Below are 19,029 nucleotides of genomic sequence, written 5' to 3' on the forward strand. Positions count from 1 at the left end.
GCATCTGTGACTTGATACGTGACATTTACTACAAAATGTGGTTTGCCTAAAGTAACATGTTTTCTCAGAGACAGCATTTTCAATTTCCTTGGATACCAAGAATAAGAATGATGCATCAGCTTACTTCATATCAACCTTTATAGTCTTAGTATATATAAATCAGCAATTGATCTTGCATATTTACATGTACTTCCACTTAGTTTTTCTTCAAAGTTCTCTCTAACTTAACGACTATGGCTCAGATGGTTGGCAGAGATGAGATAGAGTCACTAAGAATTGAGTTGGAAGAGTTTGGAAGAAGCCTTAGGTTATCATTTCAGAGTCGCTCCTCCAGTTTCCGAGGCAATTCAGTATTGAGTTCTGCCAAAGATGACTCTGATGCTCAATATGCTGAGCAGTGGGCAGCTATTGAGAGATTGCCAACATTTGAACGATTGAAATCATCTTTGTTTGATCAGGGTGAGGATGAAAATGAGGCTGATAGTGAAGGAAAGCGAGTGGTTGATGTTACCAAGCTTCGAGCTCTGGAACGACATCTGTTCATAGAGAAGCTCATCAAACACATTGAGAATGACAACCTTCGTCTCTTGCGTAAAATTAGAAATAGGATTGACAGGTAAGCCTTTTCTTCTCTTTTGCCTCATGGTCATATATGTATATGTGTAGGAACATAAATATATAACTACGATAAATTCAAATGGAGTTGATGCTGCACTTGCGGGCACTAATTTTAGTGGTATATGCCATTGATGCTTAGGCAAAGCTTAAATTTCAGACAAGGATGTTGCTATTTATTGGTTTTTACTTACTAAGAAAATGGATGTTATTCCTAATTTTTTTCCAATTTTCCGACTTGTTGATGCTTCTCTTTCCCCTTTTTCAATGTTTATACTCATATCAGTTCCTCTGTCCAAGCATGTGGTAACTAATAACTTCTTTGGATTCATACTTCTTGTAGGGTTGGCATAGAATTGCCCACTGTCGAGGTGAGGTATAAGGATCTGTGTGTGGAAGCAGTGTGTGAGGTGGTTCATGGAAAACCCCTCCCAACTCTATGGAATTCTGTCAAAAGCATGCTTTCTGTAAGCACACATCATGGCCAAGAGTAGTTTTACAACTCAACCATTCACAAAGTCAAACCCATTATTACTATACAACATTTTATATATAATTTGGATATGATTTTTTTTTTTGGCACTTTCAAATATGGCAGCTTATAGGTTATATTACATGTTCAACCAGAATTTATTTAAGATTTCCGTACAGGTTTTTGCCAAGTTTCCTGGTTTGAAGTCTCGTGAGGCCAAGATAAGCATTATTAAAGACTTTAGGGGTACAATAAAGCCTGGAAGGTAAGCTAGCATCCTTCAGTCTACTAAATTTACCTAAGCCAAGTTCATTATAATGGTTGTTACCTTGGTGGATTTCTCTTGTCTTGGTGATAATTGGTTCTGTTGCAGGTTAACTTTACTGCTTGGTCCCCCAGGATGTGGGAAGACAACCCTTTTAAAGGCTCTATCAGGGAATCTGGACCAATCCCTCAAGGTTTTCTAGTATATCTTTATACTTGAGTATCTTTGTAATGAGTGATGACCCATTTGAGGACCAAAAACAACCATTAGTAATGTGGAAGTAGTGCGAAGCTGTGACTTGTGATGCAAATTTTTGTTTTCCTATTTCATAGTTGCTTGTTTTGTCTGACTTTTTCTCTAATAGTGGTCAGGCGAAGTTACCTACAATGGACACAAACTAGGGGAGTTTGTCCCTCAGAAAACTTCAGCTTATATAAGCCAACTCGACGTGCACATTCCTGAGATGACTGTGAGGGAAACACTTGATTTTTCAGCCCGCTGTCAGGGTATTGGAAGCCGAGCTGGTAGGTTTTGTTGAGTTTAAGATAATTCGGTTTAGTTGTATACAACCCAATGGTGAAGGACAGTGATTTTATGTTTTCTGCCTACGAAGATATTATGCTGGAAGTGAGTGAAAGGGAGAAGGAGGCAGGAATTATTCCAGATCCAGATGTAGATACCTACATGAAGGTACTTCAAGCTTTACTGACATATTCATTCCATGTTTACAAGATCATGGTATCTTGCAGTTTGTGTTCTTCATTATGCACCCTATTGTTGATTATGACATTGGTCAAACTTATGACAGGCAATTTCTGTTCAAGGACTGAAAAGAACCCTTCAGACAGACTACATACTGAAGGTCATTCTCCTTCAACAGAGTTGAAGTTAATCTTCTTTCCTATAATCAACACAAATGCTTCTCAGATTGTTACAATATTTGCCATGGTTTTGCAGATCCTTGGACTTGATATATGTGCTGACACTCTGGTTGGAGATGCCATGAGAAGAGGTATCTCTGGTGGACAAAAGAAGAGACTGACAACAGGTAATGCAAATGGAGAAACTGATAGTTATAGAAGGTTATGCAATGTGCTCAAATCCATAACATTCACTGGTTTTACTGGTTACCAACTTCCAACATCCACTTTGACATACCTGGTGTCGATTAAAACTTTGCAGCGGAGATGATCATTGGTCCCACGAAAGCTTTGTTCATGGATGAAATAACAAATGGCTTGGACAGTTCCACTGCATTCCAGATTGTTGCTTGTCTTCAGCAGCTGGTGCATATAACAGATGCTACTTTGCTAGTTTCTCTTCTTCAGCCTGCACCGGAGACCTTTGATCTCTTTGATGACCTTATATTAATGTCAGAAGGGAAGATTGTTTATCATGGTCCACGGGATCATGTCCTTGAATTTTTTGAGGATTGCGGGTTTAAGTGTCCTGAGAGGAAAGGGGTTGCTGATTTCATTCAAGAGGCAAGTGAATTGCAGCTTATGATGCTTTTATTTCCATGATTTCATTTTTCAAATTAAAGCAATAGTTAACATCTTGGTTCTTCAGGTAATCTCTAAAAAGGATCAATCACACTATTGGTACCAAGCGGAACCTCACAACTATGTATCCATTGATATGTTCTCAAAAAAATTCAAGGCTTCTTCTTTTGGGAAGAAGCTAGATGAAGATATCATACAGACAGATGATGAGCCCCAAAACCATAAGAATTCTCTTTCCTTTAGTGTGTATTCTCTTTCTAAATGGGAACTCTTTAGAGCTTGTGCATCAAGAGAACTTCTTCTAATGAGGAGGAATTCTTTTATCTATGTGTTCAAGACAGTTCAGGTCATCATTTGTGCTTTTGCATTTACAATTCTTAACTCATTGTTTTGGTGGTAAAAACACTTTTATCTATGTCTAAGGACTTGGGGATTCTGAAGCATAAGACATTTTCACTGCAGCTTATCATCATTGCATTTATTACGATGACTGTATTTTTGAGGACTCGAATGGATGTTGATGTTCTGCATGGTAACTACTACATGGGTGCCTTGTTCTTTGCTCTCACCGTACTTCTCGTCGATGGAATTCCTGAGATGTCGATGACGCTTCAAAGACTGGAAGTTTTCTACAAACAGAGAGACCTGTGTTTCTACCCAGCTTGGGCTTATGCAGTTCCTGCAACACTATTAAAAGTTCCTGTTTCATTTGTGGAAGCCCTGGTTTGGACTTCTCTTACTTATTATGTCATTGGATACAGTCCTGAGGCCCAGAGGTGAGTTCAAGTTAAAGGTTTGCTTTTACCACAAGAAATTTCATATTCTGAGGTTGTGACTCTGAGCCTTCATCATCATCTGTGATTTTGTTTTAGGTTCTTCTGCCAGTTGTTGCTACTTTTTGCCGTTCACTTAACATCACTATCCATGTTTCGCTTCCTAGCCTCATTCTTTCAGACTATGGTTGCCACTATGACAGCTGGTAGTTTTGCAATATTGTTTCTCTTGCTATTTAGTGGATTTGTTATCCAAAAACGTAAGATTATTTCCCTCATTCTCCAGTCAATTAAAAAAAAACAAAGCTGAAAGAATTTTTTGAATTAGTTATGATTTTGCTTGCAGCTTCCATGCCTGCTTGGTTAGAGTGGGGTTTCTGGGTTTCCCCCCTGACATATGGAGAGATAGGCCTCTCTGTGAATGAGTTTCTTTCTCCTCGATGGCAAAAGGTGAGCATATCATTTCATTACTATTAGTTCCCCTAATTTAAGGCAACTGAGACGTAGAAAAGATTTGATCTTATTCTATGGCATTTACAAAAATAATAATCATACTACTCAGAGCACATAGATGCTTTTTGCTTTTTATCTGTAGATGCTATCCACAAACACTACTATTGGGAGAGAAGTACTTGGAAGCCGTGGGCTAAACTTCGATGGATATCTCTACTGGATATCACTTGGAGCCTTATTTGGGTTTTCAATAGTTTTCAGCATTGGATACACCTTGTCATTAAGTTTCCTGAAGTGTAAGCTGAATTTCCTATTATCCTATTTTAAATTCAAGAAGTGGTACTTGAATTGAAACACATTGATTCATCCCATTTTTGTTCACACTCAGCTCCGGGATCATCTCGTAGTATCATTTCACATGAAAAGCTCTCCCAAATTCACAGAGCTGATGACTACCTCAGTGATGCCAATGTAGAAGAAAAGTTGGCAAATCATCCTCCTAAAACCACCAATAAAGGTTTCTCAAATTCGTGTTTCTCTTTTTGTTCCTGTTTATTTGTCACATTAATATTCTGCAGCAATTTTACAGTTGCCTTTGTCTTCTTAATTATCAGGCAGGATGGTCTTACCTTTTACTCCCTTGACACTGGTGTTCCAAGATGTGCAATATTATGTTATTCCTTTGGTAACCATGCATATTAAGTGTTCTTTTCCTTAAGGTTCTGGTGGTTGCAGGATCAAAAGCTTTTCACATCACATGATGTTAATCTCCTTCTTTCTTGTATTTGTTTTTCAGGAAACCAGGGAACGTGGATTTAATCAGAAAAAACTCCAGCTTCTGAGTGATGTTACAGGAGCATTTAGGCCTGGTGTTCTTACAGCATTGATGGGTGTCAGTGGAGCTGGGAAAACAACTCTTCTTGATGTTCTGGCAGGCAGAAAGACTAGTGGCTACACTGAAGGAGACATAAAGATTGGTGGGTATCCCAAGGTTCAAGAAACATTTGCTAGGATATTGGGTTACTGTGAGCAGACCGATGTACATTCTCCACAAATCACCGTAGAAGAATCCCTGATCTTTTCTGCTTGGCTGCGTCTGGTGTCTCAGATTGACTCAAAAACAAAAGCTGTAAGACCTATATGTAAAGATATCCAATCAAAGTTTGGCTCTGAATTGATTAGTGAGATACTTTTGTTTAAAGCTGCTGTGGGATTTCTAACAGGAGTTTGTGAATGAAGTCCTTGAGACCATTGAGCTTGATGGGATAAAAGATGCCTTGGTTGGCATACCTGGTGTTAGTGGTCTATCAACTGAGCAGCGTAAGCGGCTTACAATTGCTGTGGAGCTTGTTTCAAACCCCTCCATAATCTTCATGGATGAACCTACAACTGGTTTGGATGCAAGAGCTGCTGCAATAGTCATGCGAGCAGTAAAGAATGTAGCTAATACTGGAAGAACAATTGTATGCACCATTCACCAACCAAATATCGATATATTTGAGGCATTTGATGAGGTAAAACAAATAGGATGTTTACAGATAAAACTCTGATATTATAATGCAATTGAAAAAGATTTTTGTTTGTTAGTAATTTCTCCTTTGAATGTAGCTAATTCTTTTGAAAACTGGAGGACGTATAATCTACTCTGGACCATTGGGCCAGCACTCAAGTAGGGTTATAGAATATTTTCAGGTTAGTCTGCAATAGTTCTGATTTCAGAAGTTCTAGCTGCTTTAAGTAATATAAAGTTTTTCAAAGCTTAGGTTCTTAATCTTCTCATTTATGAATTTTCTTGCAGAGTATTCCTGGTGTTCATAAAATTAGAGATAACTACAATCCAGCAACGTGGATGCTCGAGGTCACTTCTACATCAGCTGAAGCTGAACTTGGTGTTGATTTTTCCCAAATATACAGAAAATCTTCTTTGCATGAGTGAGTACAGTTACGGAAATTAATATTCCTGGTGTTGAGTAGTGTCCAAAAAAAGCTTATTGTTTAAAACATAATGGCAATGCAAAGGAGCCTCTATCACCTATGAGGATCATAAACTAGCATTGGCAGAAGATGTGATCCATCTGCTTGATCCCATCTTTCTAGAATAGCAGGAGCATTTAATGGTCTAATTATGACAAGCAGCTGCAATGTGACTCATTTCCTATTATACCATTTGCAGGAACAATATAGAGCTTGTAAGACAGTTGAGCACCCCACCTACTGGTTCAAGAGATCTGCATTTTTCTACCCGCTTTTCTCAAAATGGATGGATACAATTCAAATCTTGTCTATGGAAGCAGAACTTGTCTTATTGGAGGAGTCCTCCATACAACTTGATGCGCATCATGCATACGGTTGTATCATCCATAATTTTTGGGGCATTATTTTGGAACCAAGGACAGCATATGTAAGCCCTCATATCATGTTATTTTTTACACTGGTATAGGAGCTTCACTCATATCTAATTTGTCAGCCCTCATATCATGTCATTTTCCTTTTCTGTCTTTCAGAACCAACCAGCAAAACTTATTTAACATACTGGGTTCAATGTACGCCGGCGTCATCTTCTTGGGCATAAATAACTGCTCAACAGTTCTGCAATATGTTGCAACAGAGAGAACTGTTATGTATAGGGAGAAATTTGCAGGGATGTACTCTCCATGGGCTTTTTCACTTGCACAGGTACAATTTTCTTAGAAGTATTTATCCATGACTTTAAACTGACAACAAAATTAAATTCAATAAACCTCTCAAATTTTGGTAATTTGATATCCTCGTAGGTGGCAGTAGAAGTTCCCTATCTATTTATCCAGGCAGTCATATTTCTGATTATCACATATCCCATGATTGGATATTATGGATCAGCATATAAGATTTTCTGGTACTTCTATGCTGTGTTTTGTTCATTGATGTACCACAACTACATGGGATTAATGCTCGTGTCGTTGACGCCAAACTTCATGATAGCTGCAATTCTATCGTCGGTGTTCTACACGTTATACAATCTGTTTGCCGGTTTTCTGATTCCTAGACCGGTAAGCCTACTCTTTCTCTGCTGAAAGCCAAACCAATGACCCTTGTCCAGATTTTTGGAACAAAGTATTTACATAGTAAGTAACATATAGAAAATTGACTTGGGATCCGTTGTTGTTCTTGCAGCAAATTCCTAAATGGTGGATTTGGTTGTATTACCTGACTCCAACATCTTGGTCACTACACGGTTTGCTTACTTCACAATATGGAGACATAAACAAGGAGGTTATAGTATTTGGGGAAAACAAAACAGTGTCCGACTTCTTAAAGGATTACTTTGGGTTTCACCATGATCAGTTGGCTCTGGTTGCAGTGGTTCTCATTGCTTTTCCCATTGCTTTCGCATCCATTTTTGCGTTCTGCATAGGGCGGTTGAACTTCCAGAGGAGGTGAAACCCCCTCTTACCATAGATGAGGAAAATGTCATATGCACTAGGTAGCCATCTGTTTGTATGTAAACCTGTCAGTTGGTAATAATTTTCAAAACTATTATAGCCTACTAGAAGATATGTTTTAAGTTCTAAGTTTGTAATGTTAGATAAATTATGTTTCTCTTTTCCTCTCAGCCATTTGGATGGAATATTTCTAGGCTCTGAGCCAAATTAACGAAGGAACAAGAAATTAAAATTTTAAGAAAATGAATGGATCAATAATCATAATTTCGTTGTTTACCAAACAAATGTATCAAGACATTGATGTTGCTTTGCAGCTGATGCTTTCTTGCGCACAGCAATCTAATACAGAAATCAGCTTTTTTACATGTTTTCATCCACTAGACTCAAAATTCAATACATCTTCTTTAATGTGATCCAAACATGCCAAATGGAAATATTTGAAAAGAAAAAACAAATAAGGGAAACACAATGACAAGCAAGCAAAAGCGAGACTCCTGACTTCAAAAGCAGATTATTGACCAACTGCAAGTAGAGAGAGAAGCACATATTTTACTCTTGAGGCTTTTCCCACTTCAAGGGCTTCACCACTTCCCATGAAAAGTCAGGATCATCTCTACCAAAGTGTCCATAAGCAGCTGTTTTCAAATACCTACCCCTCTTGAGATCCAAATTTATGGCAATCATTCCAGGCCTGAAATCAAAGCTCTCCTTTACTATTTTCAGAATCTCCTTGTCCGGAATTTTTCCCGTGCCATAACTATCAACAAACACTGATAGTGGCTCAGGAACACCGATGGCATATGAGACCTGCACTATGCACCTGCGAGCAAGACCACTGGCAACAATGCTCTTAGCAGCCTGCCTAACAATGTAGGCACCACTCCTGTCTACCTTGGTAGGGTCCTTGCCAGAGAAGGCACCACCACCATGGGCTCCCCAACCACCATAGGTGTCAATGATGATTTTGCGGCCGGTGAGACCTGCATCACCGTGAGGCCCACCGATGACAAACCGACCTGATGGGTTAAGATGGAAAATAGTCTTCTCATCTAAGTACTTCGCAGGAACAACAGGCTTAATGACATGTTCTTTGAGGTCGGTAGCAATTTCGTCATTAGTAACAGTTTCATCATGCTGAGTAGAAATGAGAACAGTGTGGACACGGATTGGAACCATAGCCCCATGGTCATTGTAGTATTCAACAGTGACTTGTGTTTTGCCATCAGGTCTCAACCATGGCAGGGTCCCATTCTTGCGAACTTCGGTGAGACGGGCACCAAGCTTGGTAGCAAGGACATGGCTTAGAGGCATAAGCTCAGTGGTCTCATCAGTGGCATAACCAAACATGTGACCCTGGTCTCCAGCACCAATTTCCTCAGGCCTTTTGGTGAGGTGGCCATGGACACCCTGAGCGATATCAGGGCTCTGTTGCTCAATGTTAACCAAGACCTTGCAGTTGTCAGCATCAAGGCCAACATGATCTGAAACAAATCCAATCGTACGGCAGGTGTCACGTACAATTTTCTCATAGTCTACTTTGGCTTTGGTTGTAATCTCTCCAAAGACCATGACCATGTTGGTCTTGGTGCAAGTCTCACAGGCAACTTTGCTGTCAGGATCTTGCTCAAGGCAGGCATCAAGCACTGCATCAGAAATCTGATCACAGAGCTTATCAGGGTGTCCCTCATTCACAGACTCAGAAGTAAATAGGAAAGTGTCCATTTTTACAAGCTGAAAACGAACCGATATTAGAGTTAGTAAGTACCTCAGCATATAAGTCAGCAGTAGCTAAGTGACATATAGAGATGCAAAAGTAAATGAATAATCTATATTAAAAGTATGGGAAGAGAGTTTTCATAAAATTTTCCTCCAAAGTAACTATACCAAAGAAAAGGTCATCAGACAAGCTTCTATCACACACCCATTAAAGAAAAAAGCTAAAAACTCAATCAGGAAGAGAATCAGTCCCGTTAACCATAAATAATAGAGAGCTGGAAAGTACCACTCTTCCAGTTCAAGCGATCATAGCAACAGTAATGTAAGCAAGTAAAATTTGTCCACAAAAAGAAAAAATGAAAGCAAGTAATTGAGTTTGGTGCAAAACTAGGAAAAACATTTAACTACATCACAAGACTTTCAAGCAAAGAAACAAGAATACAAAGTCAGACAGAGCTATATCACCATCCACTCTCAAATTCTCAACCAATCACAAAATAATGGGCCAAAGACATTTACTTTTGACTCATTTCTCTTCTATGAATATATTCATATCCATTCACATGTCCTCATTACAAACAAAACAAAGAAATATAACTTCAGAATAAAATTGCCAAACTGCCAAGTTCAAACTGACTCAGGAAAATTATTTAACTCACAAACTAACTTTGCTCATTTCCACTTAAACTTGAAACAGAGACTTCATCACAAACGCATATTGAACACATAACATAAGAGCACCCAACAACAATAATAAGAAAAACCCAGAAACTCAATCTCAAAGAAAAAAGAACCCAGCTTTGAAAGTTCAAAAACAATTCAGAAAACAGACAATTCAAGCCGAGTACAAAGCCAAATGAAAAACAAGAAAAGCAAAAGCCTTGCATGGAATTTGGCTCTTACTCTAGTGCTTACTTATTAAGCGAATATCTGAGTCCTGAGGCTGAGCTTTGCGTGTTCACAGTGCCTTGGTACCCGAAAGCTGGAATCTTTGCCACAATGACACACAGACTCCGGGGCTTTATTTATAGACGGAGGAGGGTCTGGTGGCTTAAATATACAATGACAAATTGGCAAATTGTCACATTGACAAATATATTACTTATTTTTCATATATGTTTTACATCCGTGGGAATTGACGGTTAATATTTGTTTTTAGTTATGACGTATGAGAATGAAGATAGTGGCCGTTGGATGAGGATGGATTGAGGGCTGGGATTGAAGGGAGTCGGTGGACTAAAGCGACAGACCGTCCGATTTGGTTTTGATCCTTTACTGATGGAAGTTTGCAGCCCCTTTTTTGTTTTACACCTAATTTAGAGAATTGATTCATGGGGTTGGTGGGTTATTTGGCGGTTCACCAACTCCGGGATGTGAATTTGAGCGAAAAACACACATGCTGATCATTAAAAATTATGTAAATTCCATGACACTCTTTGCATGCGGCATGATTGCTCATGTTTATACTTCACAATTTGTATCAAATTCAATTGCCAAACAAATTAATAAGAGGCGCATTTTTTCATGTTGCAGGCTTTTTTTCTTTTAATCAACGAGAGGAGATTCGAACTTGATATCTCTTTCAACATTAGAAAAAGAAGTTAATAAAGTAAAGTAACATCAACATAATTGAGGACTTGCTTTTAATTTGATTGCTAAATACGCAATTAACGGTACCCGCGTGATAATCTAATGTAAAAGTTAATTACTTTGCTTTTACCTAGGTGGGTAATTAGGTTTAATATTGTAGCCTTAAAGGTGTGGTATGACATAGCTTAGTTGCGTAAGAATCAACAAAACACACATATAATCACACAAAAAAGGGCATAAATAATAAACTTAATTACATTTTAAAACTAATAAGATCATGGTCATGGGTAGGGTTGTATCATTATTCACCAAGTATTGGAGTCCACGTTGTCTACACATGATGCAAGCGCAACTGGTCTCCACCAAATCCCTCCTTTGATTTACACTAAAGGAAGAAGAACAAGAAAAAAGATGGCAATGTGAAGTTGGTTGTTGGGTTATAGTTGGTCTAATTTAAGCTGGTTCTTGAATATTAGCATGCATGATGTCACCAAAAAAAAAAAACAGTTTTTAATTGTGATTTTTCTCCACTTCTCTTCTTATACATTCCCTTAATTCATTCTTTTCTTTTATTTAATTCGTTCATGCATTTGCTTTCACAATGAAAATTAAATACTGGTTTTTATTTTGTCTTTTTTTAAGAAGAGAAAAAAAATAGTGATTTTGTTGTGTTTCATGCTGCCGCTGCTCTCACGTCACATTCTCTCTGTTTCTCAGCTTCGAGTAATACGACACCAAAGACTGCCGTTTGATAACTAAAGTTAAAATACAAAAAGTCAGGTTTTTGCGGTGAGCGTGGATCGAACACGCGACCTTCAGATCTTCAGTCTGACGCTCTCCCAACTGAGCTATCCCCGCATGCTTGACTTTCATGAACGTATAATACCATATAGACTACAGCTGTCGGATCAAATATCAAAGGAAAAACAACATAAAAAAATTCTAAATAAAATTCTGTAGATTCACAAAGTACAACCCAACCCCCACCTCTAGCTGTTTTGGTTTTCAGTTCTTATGAAGAAACTTATTTCTTTCAAAAGGGAGAAATAACATCAATCAAATAAGTCTCACCTAGATTCAGAATATCAATGGCAGGATGGGGATTATTTCTTCTAGCTATACTGCTTTATGCCAAGACTTGAGAAGTCTGTCTGGGGTTTCCAAATCTTATGATGCCAAAACACTTGGCAATCTTTCATTTTTTTTCTTTCTGATTGCTCACATTCAACTCAAATTATATGTGCAATGCATTCAAAGTGACGCCATTAAATGAATCACAATAAAAATCCAGGCAAGTAAAGCCATTCTTGTCTAACTGTTAATCACAATAAGAAACGCTAATCATCAGTCTATTAGGCATACCCAGAAACAAAAAAGATCATGTCTGTTTCAAGGCCACTTCTAAATAAAATCTGCTGCCACACATCCATTAACATCTACACAAGTATTTGCTAGTGCTGCAGAAAACATACAGACCACATATGAAACAGACTAGCACATTCATACAAAAAGAGATACTCCATCTGGTGCCAGCCCTCATAATTACAAACTGGTAGTTCTCCACTTGGATTAGACAAATTATCGTTTTATATGATCCCTCATGGTCATCTTCACGAGTCTATGACCACCTCCATTTTGCCAAACTCCATGCACTGGCAACCGTTCTGGTGGATCCTTGTCTCCATCTTTTTTTTCTTCACAATCACCAAGTTCTGAAAGTTCAGTAGCATCATTACCAAGCCGGTTTCTGAGAAACTTTGGAGTCTTTTTCCGTTGCTTATTACCTCCTCCCCCAGTTCCCAAATTTTTATTTGAGCTGCCACCAGTTGACTGAAAACCATTTTGACCCGTCAGCATTTGATTTCCTGGAATTACATCCTCAATTGAAATCTTTGATTTTCCTTTGGCAGAATGAATAGCATCCTTCAACAAGACTGCTGCATCTTCTACTGGAGGTTTATGATTTGATTGCAAATTCCTGACAGGGTTGATAGGACTATCTGGCAAAGCATATTTTGAACTGCTAATTCCATTATCTTCACACTTTTCCTTTCCTTTCTTGGAACTTTTGCTCCTTGACTTGCTGCTGCCATTACACAAATTGATTTCATGAGAACCACTGCTCTTCATATTAAAATTGTAAGTCTCAACAAGCTCTCTTTGCTTCTCAGCATCAGGACAGAGTCTAGCTAGCTCAAGAACCAGATGTGACAGGCCAAACTGGTAGACATAGGCAAGATATTCCTCTGTGTTAATTATATCCTTGCGGTACTCTGCAGATATTTCTTTAAATGCGGAGAATTTGTTCTCATCAGATTCTAAAGCATCACGGATTTTTCCACAAGAGACTTGTTGACAGTGTGTACATCTCCAACCCTTGGTAATCTCTGACTACTTGCAGGTTCTTTATTTGTTTGAGTAGCAGAAACAGAAGGAAAATCAGAGTTCAAAGAACCACTCTTGATAAGGTTTGGAGGTGAAGAAGAGCGGGCGACCTTGCTGGTTCCAGTTGAATTTCTTGAACTAGCAAAATTAGATGATACAAACCCAGTAGTTACAGCTTGTCTAACTGGAGCAGTCTTACTTGGGGAAAATACAGGAGAGCTAGATGATGACATGAGCCCAGAGGCCGAAGAGGGTTTTTTCTGGTGTGAACTACTGGCAGATGATTTAGGTTGTCGATTTGTGGTGGACCAAGATCGAGAAGAATTCAGGACTGTTACTTTGTTAAGCCGACGTATGCGAGAAGCCATTGTACTACCACTCAATCTTTCTGAACCATTTCTAAATCGCCTGTCACTTTGAGCCACCGGAAGTGGAGGGAAGGCTGATTCTTGTTGTAGTTCATTCCGGGAGTTTTCTCTTAATTCATGAGAGCATCTTGAAGATGGCTCAGATTCTGCAGTAGCCAATGACTCAAAAGAACCAACAATAGTTTCAAGTTCATTTGTTTCTTGGCGAACAAAAACTTCTTGGGTACTAGAGGATGTATTATGACACCTTTCCATGGTGGCTGTATCAAGGCTAGCTTGAAGGGCCAAGGAAAGTTGATTGTCTGCAGCATCAAAACGAGAACCATGTCCTCTACCATGAAGTTCTTGCTCATTACTTCTCCTAAACCGGAAGCTAACTGGTATCTGCTTTTAATAAAGAATAAGCAAGCACACAATTAAATCTGTATCATATAAGATCTATGAAAAAATGAGGATGCAAGTGGATACAGAAGATGGCTATAAAAAACCTATAATGGAATGGACACAACAAAGAAAGCAAGGGGAAAAAACTAAGAGTGATAACCGCCACATCAACTATATCACATACAAACCTGAAGAGCAATATTACGCCTAGAGCGAGACATGTTCCCTCCATGTTCCTTGGCATTATGCCTCTGCAGATATAAACTCAAGTGAGCATAACCTCAGCATAACATGGCAAGAAAAATCAACTATATGTTTACCTTATATTCAAGAACTAACAACAGAAAGGAGATGGATAAAGACCAAGTTGATATGCACTAAAATATCACCTTTATCTCAGACTCAGTTGCAAAAACAACAAACTTTTTTGTTAGGCAGTCCTCATCCTTGCATAAAAAATGTGCTTGAGAAAAATGATTCTGCAAAATAGGATGTCATGTCAACTGAGAAGCCAATCTCAATGATGAATTTGTACTTGCAAAGCATGAATAATAACCAGTTGGGAATGGAAAATAATTTACCTCCAAGTCATCATACTTATTATAGTATTCATATTGTCCTGGATGCTGCCTGCATTGAAAATGTGGTGGATGTAAGTTCGCTAAAACTTAACTTCGCATAAACAGAACAGGTTACCTTTGCATAAACAGAACATGTTACCTTTGGCACATATGGCAAGTATAATGGTCGGTAGACATATGCATGTACAGCTCGTTATCTCCATAAAATGGATTTTTACAAAAATCACACATAGGATGTCCATTAAATCCACCTCTTTCGGTCTCACTGCCATCTACCTCTGAATCACCTGTCTCTGTATGCCGATCCAATTGTGCTTTAGTATATAGCTTTTGCTCACAGATAAATATCTGTAGTAAAATTTGAAGTCAGAGACATCAGGGTGAAAATATGAAGCATCAGCATCAAGGTTCATGCTTCATGCTTCCAAATGAGAGAAGAATTTGGCAAGATTTCAGAAAAAAAAAATTGTATAAACCCCTAAAGCATCAATATATAACCAAAAAATGGAAAATATAGCAATGTTTATATGATATCTCATGTCTGTCTTACACAAGAGTGATCACTATTATATCATGTAGTGCATTATCATACAAGATCTACAGGAAAAATGCCTATCCTCAAAGCCTCAGTGTATCATTCTCTCAGAAGTACAACATTATGAGATACAACAATTATACATCATCATATAGTGTCATCTAAATGTTTCTCACCTTCCGACCCCCCAAACACAGACTGCACATGAACAGCCCATGACGATGGAATAAATGATTTTTCAGCAGCTCAACATTTTTAAACTCCCCTTTTCTCTTTGACCCTTCACTCCTTAGTTCATTTATCTTATCACAAACGCCACACGATAGCCTGCACATGGCCTTTATCATCTTGTAGTGATCAGGATCGTCAAAAAATGCTTGTGTTCCTTCATGATACCAGTACAGTCCAACTTGACCTTCCATTGGATCAGCTGGGAAAACTGAAAAGTCATTAATCATCCTTGTATAGTTGCCTAAAGCCTGGGGAAAAAGAAATTGTAGGAGCAAGAAAAATTTCAAAAAAAGGCGAAAAATAGAAGTAATTATACATACTAACTTGTCATATATTCTATCAATAATTTTACATCATTACTCATCCTCTATATTCTTAATAAGAAACCATCCTGGGTTGTATTGGATCTAACAAGATAGATGAAAAATACATGTTAATATGTCTGACAGTTCAATTCTACCAAAGCAAAAATAACATTTTGCAATGCCTAACCTTCGTGACAAAGATGATTCTAGATTCACTCTTGCAGATGCAGCAATGGGAGTCTCCACATATGAAACGGAGGCGGATAATGCAGGTGGAGCAGACCTCACGATGGCCACAGGGGCCATATGCTACCCATTGAAGTGTCTCCGCACAAACAGCACAGCTATCATCCATTGTATCTCTTCTCTCTTCTGCAAAACAGAATTTATTGGGTAAAACATTAGCCGCAAGGCCAAAAATGATGTCATTTCCACAAAGAAAAGACATCATGTGCTTCCACAAAACAAGAAGAATAAAGCACCCAAGTACTTGAACAAAAATCCACTCAGCAAGAAACATCTACAGAATGGCCTAACATATCAAAACAGATTGTTGAAGCATCCTTCACAATGTTCTTATCTTACATGTGCACTGCAAGAGTTTTTTTTTTTTTTTTTTGGCATACAGATAGGTACAAAACAATGAATGCATTTGCATACAAAAATGACCAAAATAAAACCCATTAATCCCTCATGCACATCAAGCAAAACCAAGAAAAATTACAACACATTACTCCTTTACATACCTAGCTAGATCACACATATAGTGCTATATGAAAAGCTAGACTTACGAAAAAAAAGCTCTAAGTAACTCAATCAAACAGTGAGAGAGATTGAGCTGGGCCGACGGTTCCTGAGAAGGAAATACCAAACAAATAATGAAGATTTTGTCGCTCAATCCTTTCGTTTTCGCAGCAAACGAACACGGATCCAGATGCAAACGGCAGAGAGTAAAGAAAGACTACTGCAAGTGACGTCGTATTGGCTTGCGATGAACAATCGATGCACTGTGTTTTTTTTTTTTAAAAAAAAAAAAAAAAAGACCAATCTGTGGCCCAATAGTTTAGCCGTATAGCCGCGCGGCTATACATTTTCGCCGCCCGGCTATACTCTAAAATATAATATTTTACAAGTATGCCGCACGGCTGTATTCTACAAATATAATATGCGTATAGCCGCCCGGCTATATGCCAGAAAAATAATATCTTAAACGTATAGCCGTTCGGCTACACTCCAAAATAGAATATTTTAAAAGTGTAGCCGCGCGGCTATTTATTAACTAAATACCTTATAAGTAAATCCAAAAATAAATAATGGCAATTTTATCCATTTTGGCTTCTTTTACAAAATTTCTCTCTCCTTTGTGTTTTTCCAAAGTCTCCCTAAATTATAATTACTAATTTAATTAATTAAATAAGGCAAATATATTATTTAATTACTAAAAATAAATTGAAAAAAATTCATTAACCTAAACATGCTAAGTTTATATACAAATTTATAAATAAACCCAATCCTAGACATGTATTTATAAAAAAACCCAAACACTATTTAAACATAGAAACACACCCAAAATCAACCCCAAAATCAACAATTGTATATTTTTTGGGTGTGTTTATAAAGTGTTTTGGGTGTTGGGTTTTTTTTATAATTGAAACTCCCAAATTTATATTTATGTAAAAAGAAAAAGAAAAAACTGTCGACGAAATTTCGTCAACATATGTCTCTCCTGGCAAAATTTGCCGTATTGGACCACTCCCGATGAAATTTCACGGTAGAGGTACTTTGTCGGGAGAGGTCTAATCCGCAAACATTTGCCTGCATAAACCTATGCCGACGAAATGTTGTTGGGAGAGTTTTTTTTTATTTTATCTAAATTTTAAAAATATAAAATTAGTTTCTTTTTCCTTATTCGAAGAACTACTTGTCACATTACAGCTGGACCCTACTTGTTCAACATATTGGCTGGAGGTGGAATTTTGTTACATGCTAAATTGAAAATTAACATCTTACATTTGCCCATCTTCCCCAAGATTTGGACATGAACAAAACTACAGAACTAAAATTGCCATATTATAAGAACATAGAATGAAAGTGCAAAGTAAATGAGTAATGTTCACATGACCAAAAAGGTGTAATTTGGCCTTTTATTATTATTTAAAAAAATATTAAAAACGTCATTACATTAAAATAGAAATCATTACCTAGATCATTGCCAAGCAAGGGCGGCCTTGGGGTGGTGCAAGTGGCATGTGCACATGCGAAAAAAAATATCTTTATATTATATATATTAATATTATAGGAGTTGAATATATACTTTAGCATGTTTACAATTAGCACAAAAGTGTGTGTGGTGGAGTTGGGCTTTCAACGCTTATCCCTTTAATAGAAGGCCCCGGCTTTTGTCTCATTGAGTCATTCCATCTGCTTTTAAAAAAAATTATTTTAACCAAGCTAACTAGCATCAGTATATATATATGCCCCCCAAACGCAAAAATAGGGTTTTCTCCTCCGAAAAAAAGTACTTTCTTCCACTCAAAATAAAACAAAACAAAAATTCATAGCTTCATCTTTCTCTTAAACTCCGATTTTCTCGTAAGTACTCATCATCATTCATCAATCTTTCTTTGGTTCTTTTTTCAATCCTTTGACAATTTTTGTTATTCTTTCAATTTAAAGAATTTCAACACCAAAAAGAGAAATTCTAATTTCTAATTCCTAAATTTTTATGAATTTGATTTTTTATTGTAATTACATGTTTATTGATGGTGACTTTTAGTTTTTAAAAAAATTTGTTTTATGACTTTAAGTTTGGCAAATTCTTTTTTATAATATTTTAGTATAGATTATGTGAAGCCCCAATTTAAGTTTTGCACAGGGCCCTCAAAATCTCAGGAACAGCCATGCTACCAAGTCCGACGTCATCGAAGCGATTATCCAATAGGCCCAAAGGCGCTGGAGTTATAAATAATTCCACACATCTCGTCATCTTTAGTTTCAATGTTCTTCCCAAAATTTCAATGAGCTAACCATAACCAAGCTTTGCAGGAATTTTCAACTTCCTCTTCTCACTTACGCACATTCCACTTTAGGACGAAATTAGAGAAAACGCTCTTCAATCTCAATCTAGTTAGCTCCAATGAGGATTGGGAGGGAAATGGCTTAGAAGGGCCATCAAAATAGGTTACACGTGAGCCTCACGTGGTTTGGTTTGACTTAAGATTGGATGAAATCTCATAAAATCTAAAGGCATTTGTGAAATTGGCAATTTTAATTAATTCATGTGCTAAATTGGCTGACTTTATAGTTGAAAGAGTTAAGTTCGATAAGGGTCCTAATTCAGGGGTCTTTCAACAATTTACTCTAATGAAAATGCTAAGAAAATTAGTAAAGTTCACACGACTAGAAAGTGTAATTTGGCCTTTATTTATTAAA

The 19,029-nt window shown here is 37.5% G+C and overlaps 3 protein-coding genes and 1 non-coding gene across 5 annotated transcripts; 1 reads left to right on the forward strand and 3 right to left on the reverse strand.

Annotated features, from left to right (window-relative positions):
• The first annotated feature begins 233 nt into the window (after positions 1 to 233).
• LOC103344496 (pleiotropic drug resistance protein 3-like) lies at positions 234 to 7,672 on the forward strand. Its single transcript, XM_008248079.3, has 24 exons — positions 234 to 616; positions 959 to 1,082; positions 1,267 to 1,352; positions 1,461 to 1,545; positions 1,717 to 1,876; positions 1,966 to 2,042; positions 2,161 to 2,214; positions 2,310 to 2,400; positions 2,535 to 2,836; positions 2,922 to 3,200; positions 3,317 to 3,630; positions 3,727 to 3,887; positions 3,974 to 4,077; positions 4,223 to 4,376; positions 4,469 to 4,597; positions 4,695 to 4,765; positions 4,877 to 5,209; positions 5,304 to 5,594; positions 5,689 to 5,772; positions 5,879 to 6,012; positions 6,254 to 6,481; positions 6,585 to 6,756; positions 6,855 to 7,109; positions 7,234 to 7,672. The coding sequence occupies exons 1-24, from the start codon at positions 234 to 236 to the stop codon at positions 7,498 to 7,500; spliced, it is 4,338 nt and encodes a 1,445-aa protein (XP_008246301.2). The 3' UTR covers positions 7,501 to 7,672.
• Positions 7,673 to 7,749: 77 nt separating this feature from the next.
• Positions 7,750 to 10,285, reverse strand: LOC103344495 (S-adenosylmethionine synthase 2-like). Of its 2 annotated transcripts, none has more exons than XM_008248078.2 (2): positions 10,134 to 10,285; positions 7,750 to 9,233 (listed from the first exon to the last, which is right to left on the reverse strand). In XM_008248078.2, the coding sequence occupies exon 2, from the start codon at positions 9,222 to 9,224 to the stop codon at positions 8,052 to 8,054; it is 1,173 nt and encodes a 390-aa protein (XP_008246300.1). In that variant the 5' UTR covers positions 9,225 to 9,233; positions 10,134 to 10,285; the 3' UTR covers positions 7,750 to 8,051. The 2 variants fall into 2 exon arrangements, with proteins under 2 accessions (XP_008246300.1, XP_088900082.1); XM_089043956.1 differs by having other exon boundaries at positions 10,122 to 10,285.
• A 1,308-nt stretch (positions 10,286 to 11,593) lies between these two features.
• On the reverse strand, positions 11,594 to 11,666 carry TRNAF-GAA (transfer RNA phenylalanine (anticodon GAA)). Its single transcript has one exon. It is a non-coding gene; the product is annotated as a tRNA-Phe (tRNA).
• A 412-nt stretch (positions 11,667 to 12,078) lies between these two features.
• On the reverse strand, positions 12,079 to 16,550 carry LOC103344494 (uncharacterized). The gene is given in 9 exon segments (XM_008248076.2): positions 12,079 to 13,135; positions 13,138 to 13,945; positions 14,134 to 14,196; positions 14,335 to 14,424; positions 14,527 to 14,575; positions 14,666 to 14,874; positions 15,238 to 15,540; positions 15,785 to 15,969; positions 16,389 to 16,550. Coding segments are annotated over 8 exon segments (2,439 nt in total). The 5' UTR covers positions 15,953 to 15,969; positions 16,389 to 16,550; the 3' UTR covers positions 12,079 to 12,386.
• Between the last annotated feature and the right edge of the window lie 2,479 nt (positions 16,551 to 19,029).

Source organism: Prunus mume, linkage group LG1, assembly GCF_029339155.1.
Source record: "Prunus mume cultivar Tortuosa linkage group LG1, ASM2933915v1, whole genome shotgun sequence".
In the NCBI taxonomy this organism is placed as follows: Eukaryota; Viridiplantae; Streptophyta; class Magnoliopsida; order Rosales; family Rosaceae; genus Prunus; species Prunus mume.